Genomic DNA, 10,000 nt, shown 5'->3' on the forward strand with positions numbered 1-10,000 from the left:
ATTTTCAATGGAATCTAAAATGAATCGTTTTCTTGCAGCAATGAATAAGCAACTAACCACAGACGAAGTTTTGGTAAAGATTGGCAGCTATGGGCGGTTCCAGATCATGCTCACTGTATTTATCAACATTGCCTATGGGCTCTGGTGGGGCTTTCCATTATATGTGATGATGTTCATTGCGTCGGAGCCAGGATGGAAATGTAAAACCCACGTTAACTCCACTTGCCCTTTCAACAAAACGATTCATCTCGGAGACGACGAGTACTCCTTCCGATGCAATATTCCTAGGGAAGACTGGACGTTCGAAGATGACCGCACATCAGTGGTTACTCAGGTACAGCACACAACTATTATGTCAATTGATTTCACCCATAGAGAAAACAACAAAATGAAAATATTGAAAACAAAGCTTCCCTCATTTACCAGACAATGAGCAAAAAAGAAAGCAACTACAACAACGATTCACGGGTTTGCTTCTCAAAACATTATACGCGGGGATACACAGCTGCCATGTTTTATTGCAAGATGCTAGATATACATGACTTGTACGCCGGGTTGCAATTTACGGAGTTCCTTACCCAAGCTGAGACGTGCTAAATTTTCATTTAGTCCTGGTAATATTATTATCTTTTAAGTTCTTTTTTTATTTAATTTTGTTTGTTATAAAAAATCCACGAAACTGAAATTTTGCAAGACAAGTAACAACCTCATTTTAGGACTTCTTCCTTGGCTTCTGGGGCGCTTTCCACTTGTATGGTATAACGGAAAAGAATTTTCCCCTTAAAGGAACAGAATAAATTTCCTCAATCAAAATATGCATGGGGACTAGTGTGTTCCTTTTGAAACTTTCATTTCTTTTTTTCTCAAGAGACTGGATACTAATCATTTAGAGTAACAAACATGGCTGGCGGATTATTATCGATCATTACTTCAAAAGTAGTACTTCTCACCAGTCCAGCAAATGGCTCACAATTTAACTGGTCTACGCCAATCGTATAATTATGTCTTTAATTGAATTTACTTGAATTATTCGATCTAAAAGAATACATAACACATTTTGAATGAATACCTTAAGACGCTCGCTACATAAACGTTCGAGAAACTCCCAGCATGAACACTTACTTTTTTGACGATATCCAGTTAGGTCGGTTTCAGTAACAACGTGTTAAACACTTCAGATAGGCCAGAAACAGGTGAGCGAAACAGGTAAGCAAAGCATACCGTTACATTCAGTTCTCCGTGACTAAACTCTAAGTTTACCTCGTCTAAAGATGATCCCCTTTTTGCTATTGAATTTCACAACTAAATATCAATCAATGAAATATCAAAGCGCATTGTTTTAACGTAACACTCACCTGCAGTTGTGCAGCTACGAGCTATAAAAGCATCCGCGTGAAGTAACAGAAACCCGCACGATTCATTTGGGCAGCTAAACATCAAGGCCCATGGGATCCGCCATGTTTTTTTCTTTTTTCAAGGAGCATGGTACTAGTAGGACAAAGCAAATGACACAGGAATTTCCGATGATTTCGGGAAAACCGACAAAAAGAGGAATACTTCTGAAGGTATTCCTCTAAGGTCTGAATGAATCCCGAGAATTGTACTCTGCCTTGCAGAGGTTTCTCTGACTTTCCTCTCTAGAGGGAAGAAAAGGAAACCTCGGCACGGATCTCCTCGATGTTCTCAAAACTTTTGCAAGAATATTGAATGAGTTGCCAGAAATCGGATCCGTGCTTTATACGCAAAGGGTTCTGGGATCGCCAGGGGGCAAACATTGCAAGTCGCTGTGAGAAAATGAATGGCAGAAACTAATTCGACGTCCAAAAAAACGACTTAGGAGAGAGATTAACGCTATTTTCGACTCAGTTTTATCAGAAATATGATAACCGTGAAATATGAGATAAAATTTGCTGATTAACTTCCTTGCTTGCGTAAGGTTTATTATGAAATGGTCTCAAACTATTACAAAATTAGGAATAAATCTAGAGAAAATATCTCAATAAAGCCTTTTCAGTTGTATCAATGTGTGTATAGGATGGCTTTTGGCCTTCAATTCAAGGGTTCGATGAGTACAAAGGTCTGTTCAAATAATTTTGTACGAAGTTACAGAACCTCTGAATGTCCTACACCAAAACCTCAAAGACCTGCTCCAAAGATCAGATCTACAGAGGACTAGTATATGAAGATGACGCTTTTGTATTGGTCGAAGTCATAGTGGAGCTTGACAAGGTTGCTCAGATCCAGTGACTTTCTACTTGTAGATGGTATTTTGACAGAAGAAAGGGTTTGTTTACATGTAACGTAACAGCTGGGGCATGAATTTCCAGTGTTATCTAAATCTATCGAAACAGAGACTGCTGTATTCTATGGAAGAGAAGCACTAAAACAGCTACCTCGAGGCAGAAGGAGATTGAAATAGTTTGCTTGAGCAGAACTACTACATTACATATAAAGTGATTGGACTCTCACCGCAGAGTTTGTAGAAAATAGTAGCGGCTCAAAAACCGTTGGACTTTTCCCAATCAAACAAGAACTTAACCTATGGATTTCCTCATGTTTCTCATTGCTCATTTCATCCCTCCAAAGAGCAATAGCTCTGTAAATACAATTTCCATCTACTCTGACAACGACTTCTCTCCTTTGAGGAGGTGAATTTCCAGAAGCCGTAATTAGTTTACGCAAGTCGTAACTAATAAGAAAACAGCCTAGACACACGTAAATACAACTAAAAAGGCTTTGTGTTATTTCCTCTAGATTTGTACCTAAATTTATAATATTTCGAGACCATGACGAGATGTCAATTTCACAATAAACTTTACGGATCCTTACGCAAGCACGGCTAATCCGAGTAAAGTTTTATGTCATATTTCACGTTTATTCAAACAAAAACTTACACTTGACACGTATCAACATTGCCCAAATCGATTTCTGATATAACTACGTCGAAAAAGCGTTGATCTCCCCCCAAAATCGTTTTTGGACGTCGAAATAAGTTTCCGCCATATATTTTCTTACAGCGACTTGCTATGTTTGCTCCCTGGCGATCCCAGAACCCTTTGCGTATAAAGCACAGATCCGATTTCTGGCAATTCGTACACCCAGGAGCCCACGAGTAGGAGCCTCCATGTGCTCTATATCCTTGAGTCAACCTTTGCCCGTATCTTTCTATTTTTAGAACCAAGCCTTCAGTAGGAGACTCACATTTACATCAATTTACATCAATTCGCACAATTTGCGTACATTGTTTTTGCTATTTTTGTCTTCGTTAGACAATGAATTTATTCTGATTGGCTATTTTAAACAGCGCATGCAGTGCCGAACAACTCGTGGCGTTCTAAAAATAGAAATATACGGGCAAAGGTTGACTCATAGGGCTTGTATGGGGGAGGCAAGCTCCTACTGATGGGCTCCTTATTCCAAAATGGCCGCTGATTTATGCGGATACAAATTGGCCCTTGTTGCCTCGTTTAAGATGAAATATTCTTTTGAAATTTAAGCTTAAGAACGAGGCATCAAGGGCTTATTTGAATAAAAACAAAAGAATATCAAATTGGCGGCCATTTTGGAATAGGGTGTATTCATTAAACCCTTAACCGGTTTAAAACCCGCTTCAACCAGTTTGAATTTTAACGTCTGCCCAATGGCGAAAGAGTGGACGTGAAGTTGCATTGAAGCCACTTCGCGCATGCGTGACAGAGCATCGACGAGATCCGTGCAATGCAGGGAAGAGAATCGTCAATAAGGTTGTCTTATTTCAAAGTGCTATCACCTGGCAAAATGCGTCATTTATTTATCATCTTTATGCACCTTATGCACCATCATCATGACTAGCTCAGTCTTTTCTGAAACTTTTTTCATTTTCCAGTTTGACCTGGTGTGTGACCGTGGCTCATTTGGATTTATCTCAACCTCGGTTATGTTTGCCGGCCATTTTATTGGCAGCCTTGTCGTTAGCCCGATCTGTGACAAGTTTGGACGCAAGATTCCCCTGTTTGTTTGTGGATTCTTATGTTGTTTGTTAAATTTTCTCTCTGCATTTTCTCCCACGTTCTGGGTATTTGCACTTTTCCGTGCCCTTGTTGGCTTCATGATTGGTAAGTGCTTCAACTGATTTAGGAGAACAAGCAAATTTAGTTGATAAATTTTTGAACGTCTATGCTTAGTTGATATTTGCAACTTGCTAATATATTTAAATATTTTAAACCTCCGTTTCCCACCAGGTGGCTACAGCATCCCATTGTTCGTGTTGACAACAGAGTTTTCAGGAAAGCGCCAAAGAAGTACTGCAGGATCACTAGTGTGGATTGGATTTGGTGTATTCTACATGATTTTACCAGCATTTGCATTCGGCATCCGGGAATGGAAAACATTAACCATGGTAACTGCAGCTCCAGGCTTCCTGGTTGTAGCTGCGTGGTTGTAAGTAATAATAATAATAATAATAATAATAATAATAATAATAATAATAATAATAATAATAAATAATAAAAATAATAATAATAAAACAATAACTAAAAAAAAGGTCAGTTGTAACCTGTAGATCGTGAGGTTTCGACTGCATTGGCTGCAACTGGCTATTATTGTTTGTCTGTTAGTTATTTTGATTGGTGCATTTAATTCGATCCTCTGGGTTCTCAATAAGTTCAACTTCCTAAGGTGGAAAGTCGTCGTCCGTTTCTCCTTTTGTTGCGCTCCTTGATCGTGGCATCTATGCTTACGGAACAACTATTCCTCTGTACATAGTGAAGGGTAAATTTAAGGTGGCAATCTGCGCTACTTCAATTCTTTTTTTTTGTCACTTGGAAATGATACCATTCATTTCGATTGCATCTTCTTATGACAATCTGTTTCCTTACCTCTCTACACAGTATCACACCAGAGTCTGTTCGTTGGCTTCTTAAAAAAGGTCGCGTAGCTGAAGCGAGGGAAACCCTGAGTAAAGTAGCCAGGATCAATCGTAAACAAATGCCAGAAGAGTCCCTGGCTTTACCCAAACAAGAAAAGCTCGGTGAATTTCGCGATCTTTTCGCCTCCATGAAAATGGTACACACGACTCTCGGCTCGTGGTTCATATGGTGAGTTAAAAGGAGCTTGGAAAAGCATTGATTCAAGTGTTCAACAGACCTTTTTCCAGATACGGCAGCCATTTTGGTTTCTATTGTTTCGAAAGACATTATGGCATGATCATGGGGCAAATTAATATGTATTTGCCCCCTTGGCATCCCATAACAGCTTTTTGAAACAATAGAAGTCAAAAGGGCCACCGAATCTGCAAAAAGGTCTCTTATGTATTGTGGACTGAGGCACTCTGCATTGCCAAGTAATGAGGGCATTGAAATTCAGTGGCTCATTGAAACACCTTGATAGAGTTGTTTTTGGCAATCCTGCGTTTCACCCCTCGACTCTCCTTTTAGCGGCTGCCTGCTATCCGCCAGCACATGTACAACATCGAAAACTCAAGCGTTTACATGAACAACTAAATTCCAGTATTTAGGGAACACTAATCGTGGTCCTGTATGTGGTCAGGTATTCAGGCGAAAAAGTTTGCGATCATATGTGGGCTGTTTCAGTGGACCGATGTCAATCTGGCTCTGTCCTTGCACTCCACCGGGCTTTCCTCCCTTATCAAACTCAATGTCTACGTCGCATTGTAATTGCCCCATAGCGCACCGTCAATTGGAGCTCCCTGTGTTGCGCTGTCCGCGAAATTTTTCATCAAAAATTAGCGGAAGTTGACCCAAAAATTGCAATTAAGAAACAAACGAAAAGGGTACTAATTTAGGTCTTAACAAATTAAAAAGGATTTTACTTTTTTTTATTCATTTCGAATTGTTTTACTTACAAGCAGGTACGTTTACCTTCAAACAGGTTTGCAGCATCGTTCATCGGTTGGGGAGTGTCTTTAAGTGCTCCTTTCCTCAGTGGAAGTGTCTACATTAATGTGGTGATAAGTGCATTATCCGGTCTGGTGGTGTATCCTTTAATGACTTTCGTGAACTTGAGGTAAGGTATTAACGTGATCAGTGCTTTTTTTGTTGTAATTTTGTGTTTTTGTCTGTTTGTTTTTGTTGTTTCCTTTTCTTAGAAAACCTTACTAACGATCAAAACGTAAATATTTTTCGTTTAATGTCCTGCGGAACTATCGAAATAGGGTGTTTACTGTATAGTATTAAACCAATCACAGTACAGTTTGAATTAAGAATCTTAACAACATTTTCGATCCCTCGAGATACAATGACAAATTTTATGAAATTATCAGTAAAAAGAATTGTGATGAATACAAAAGGAATGGGCGGATTGAATGAATGATTTTGAGTAATTTGACGTAAACGAACTACTGTTTAAAATTATCAGTTTGTTTCTTTTCGAGTTAATAGCAAAAATAAACCGAGTTTAATAAAAATGTAACGCTAATAGTTGACACGGTACTTTCGAAATAGAGAGTTCATGGCAATTATTGCTAAACAAAATGCGCTCAATGGTATGACAAAATACCTCGGGTTCCTGTAACGACGAATGGTTTACTTTTTGCCTAGTGTAAGAAAAAAACATTATCTGGAGCAAATTCTCAGATATTTTCTCAATTGGCATATTTAAGGTGGCTCGGAATCCACTCCTGATAGATAAAGCCTGCTCGAAGCCTGCTGATCAGGCTTTCTAGTAATAAAAATGCGGGTCACCTGGTACGTTTTTTGAGATTTAACGCGTTAACGTACAAAATATAGGGGTTTCTTTTATCAGATTACCTTTTTAGTGCCATGCTGACCTTGTTTTTAATAACAATAAAGTTTGCAATAGGTCACCATGGCAGCCTACGAGGTACGCTGCCATGGTGACCTATTGCAAAATTTACCGTTATCATACGGTGAAAATGCGTTGAAGAGACACCGAAATCGAAACTTTTCAGTTTTCAAACTGAGATCTGATCCAAATTTATTTTAGGATTAAAGAATGAAGGGGTAGTTTCTAAAGAAACTGTGGTGCTGCGTCGGTCGGGAAGTAGTATACAAAAATTTGGTTTTATCAACGGAGTTGATAATGTAATTTGGCCACCGTACAGAGATTCTAGAAGCTGACGTTTCGAGCGTTAGCCCTTCGTCAGATCGAATCAAGGGATTATGGGTTACGTGTAGTTTTTATAGTAGAGTAGGAGCTACGCTATTGGTGGTAACATGGCAACGTGAAAAATAGGAATATATTAGTTAAATGAAAAGCGTTCGTTAATACCGTGAGGATTAAGGGTGACGATTTGAAAGATGAATTTTTGTTCCAGATTCTTGCGGCTTTCCGTCGTACCTAGATGTAGGGAAAGGCCGCAGATAGCCATGTGTTTTTTGGAGTGGTTAGGCAGATTAAAATGGCGAGCGACTGGCTTGGATGCATCCTTGTCATTCTTCTCAACATCGCGAAGGTGTTCGCGGAATCGGTCACCTAGTCGTCTACCTGTCTCACCAATGTATAATTTATTGCATAACGTGCAGGTTATGCAATAAATGACATTTGCGGAGGTACATGTGAAACGATCGGTGATCTTAACAGATCGCTTAGGTCTCGATATCTTGCTAGTGTTAACAATGAAAAGACAAGTTTTGCATCGTGAGCGCGCGCATTTGAAAGTGCCGGGTTGCTCGTTAGTTTTGAGCGCGCTTCTAACTAAAAAGTTGCCTACGTTTTTGTCGCGTTTGAATGAAATAAGTGGAGGTTGCGAAAAGATTCTGCCAGTCTCGGGATCATTTTGGAGTAATTTAAAATTACTAAGAATGATGCTTTTGACTGCGTGATTATGAGGATGGAAAGTGAGGGTGAATGGAATTCTGTCATTCTTATCTTTTTGTGACGTTTGTAGTGATGACTGTCGATCAAATTGTTGGGCGCGATGATGGCCCGCTTTGACCACAGAGACAGGATAGCCACGTTTTTCGAAGAACTGGCACATCTCCTCTGATTTGCTGGAAAAATCGGAGTCATCACTACATAGACGTCGAAGTCTAAGAAATTGAGAATAAGGGATGGAGTTCTTGACATGTGATGGATGTGACGATGAATACAACAAATAACTGTGTGAATCAGTAGGTTTGTAGTGCAGTGGCTATCCTGTCTCTGTGGTCAAAGCGGGCCATCATCGCGCCCAACAATTTGATCGACAGTCATCACTACAAACGTCACAAAAAGATAAGAATGACAGAATTCCATTCACCCTCACTTTCCATCCTCATAATCACGCAGTCAAAATCATCATTCTTAGTAATTTTAAATTACTCCAAAATGATCCCGAGACTGGCAGAATCTTTTCGCAACCTCCACTTATTTCATTCAAACGCGACAAAAACGTAGGCAACTTTTTAGTTAGAAGCGCGCTCAAAACTAACGAGCAACCCGGCACTTTCAAATGCGCGCGCTCACGATGCAAAACTTGTCTTTTCATTGTTAACACTAGCAAGATATCGGGACCTAAGCGATCTGTTAAGATCACCGATCGTTTCACATGTACCTCCGCAAATGTCATTTATTGCATAACCTGCACGTTATGCAATAAATTATACATTGGTGAGACAGGTAGACGACTAGGTGACCGATTCCGCGAACACCTTCGCGATGTTGAGAAGAATGACAAGGATGCATCCAAGCCAGTCGCTCGCCATTTTAATCTGCCTAACCACTCCAAAAAACACATGGCTATCTGCGGCCTTTCCCTACATCTAGGTACGACGGAAAGCCGCAAGAATCTGGAACAAAAATTCATCTTTCAAATCGGCACCCTTAATCCTCACGGTATTAACGAACGCTTTTCATTTAACTAATATATTCCTATTTTTCACGTTGCCATGTTACCACCAATAGCGTAGCTCCTACTCTACTATAAAAACTACACGTAACCCATAATCCCTTGATTCGCTCTGACGAAGGGCTAACGCTCGAAACGTCAGCTTTTAGAATCTCTGTACGGTGGCCAAATTACATTATTAACTCCGTTGATAAAACCAAATTTTTGTATTTTAGGATTAGTTTTCATTCTGCATTAACACACTCTACTTTCGTCCTCTTTTACTTTTTTAGGTTCGGTCGCAGGAAAATTCTTATGGTGTCGTTCCTGGCTGCTGCCTTAGGTTCGTTAGGGGCTCTTCTATTAACGGACAAAGCTAAGGATGACGAAAGTAAGAAGACGTTAAAATGCTTTGTCACGATCATTTAAGTATGGCCTGGTAGACAATATCTAGTCATAAAAGACATTAACGCAGCATGTCTTTATCTGGCAACTAAGTAGTCTTCTTCCAGGGATTATTTGGGTGAGTTCAGACAGCCAAAAACAGGCAATACAAGGGTTGTCTTCTTATGCGACCTAGTTGGCAAGCGAAGTTTTACCTGTTTTCGTGCGAGAAGCGCCGTGTGACAAGGGGCCTCTGCAATTAATTTAATGTTCTGTCTTGGCGGAGCTGCAGGGAAAAGCCTTTTTATATAGCAAAGAATTTAAAAGAGGGCCGAAATCATAGCTTTATTGACATTTAAGTTAGCTCATAAAAAGTGCTGCGGAAGCTAGTTCCTCGAGAGAGATGAGTGTCCTTTGAAATGTGATCTCGTATGGAGAAGATAGCGCCTGAAAAAAATGAAATATGAAATAACCTTTATTTACCCTCGGCAGTGTTTATAGCGCAAAGGCTAGTGGGGCCGAGCAAACAACTGAAACAAACAATAGGACATTCGCATGATGACGCCAATTTGACTACAAGTACCAGAAGCCTTTAGGTTTTGCTTGCCTCATGCTAATTGGAGCTATTGTTATTTTTACCCCACTAACACTACAAAATTTAAATAAGAAAACAAAAACAAACTGAATTCTGGTAGTTGTAGTCAAATGACGCTATCGCGAAAACCGGAATTAAAAGACCCTGGGAACTAGGTTTCCGGAGATATTTACGGCTGGTGAGATAAAATCAAGTAAATCATAAAAGTAAAAGTCGTAGATTGGAATTCGTGCACAGCAGAAGAACTGGTGCTAAAT

At 39.7% G+C, this 10,000-nt stretch overlaps 1 protein-coding gene across 5 annotated transcripts in view; it reads left to right on the top strand.

Moving 5' to 3' along the window:
• LOC138022203 (organic cation/carnitine transporter 2-like) overlaps positions 1 to 10,000 on the top strand; it is a 20,466-nt gene that overhangs the window by 6,528 nt on the left and 3,938 nt on the right. For all 5 annotated transcript variants that reach the window (XM_068869245.1, XM_068869247.1, XM_068869246.1 and 2 more), the window contains 6 exons: positions 39 to 334; positions 3,866 to 4,094; positions 4,221 to 4,419; positions 4,869 to 5,075; positions 5,869 to 6,003; positions 9,058 to 9,155. In XM_068869245.1, the coding sequence (XP_068725346.1) occupies positions 41 to 334; positions 3,866 to 4,094; positions 4,221 to 4,419; positions 4,869 to 5,075; positions 5,869 to 6,003; positions 9,058 to 9,155 (1,162 nt within the window). In that variant the 5' untranslated portion in view covers positions 39 to 40. The remainder of the gene's footprint in view (positions 1 to 38; positions 335 to 3,865; positions 4,095 to 4,220; positions 4,420 to 4,868; positions 5,076 to 5,868; positions 6,004 to 9,057; positions 9,156 to 10,000) is intronic.

Source organism: Montipora capricornis, chromosome 10 (genome assembly GCF_036669925.1).
Source record: "Montipora capricornis isolate CH-2021 chromosome 10, ASM3666992v2, whole genome shotgun sequence".
Taxonomy (NCBI): Eukaryota; Metazoa; Cnidaria; class Anthozoa; order Scleractinia; family Acroporidae; genus Montipora; species Montipora capricornis.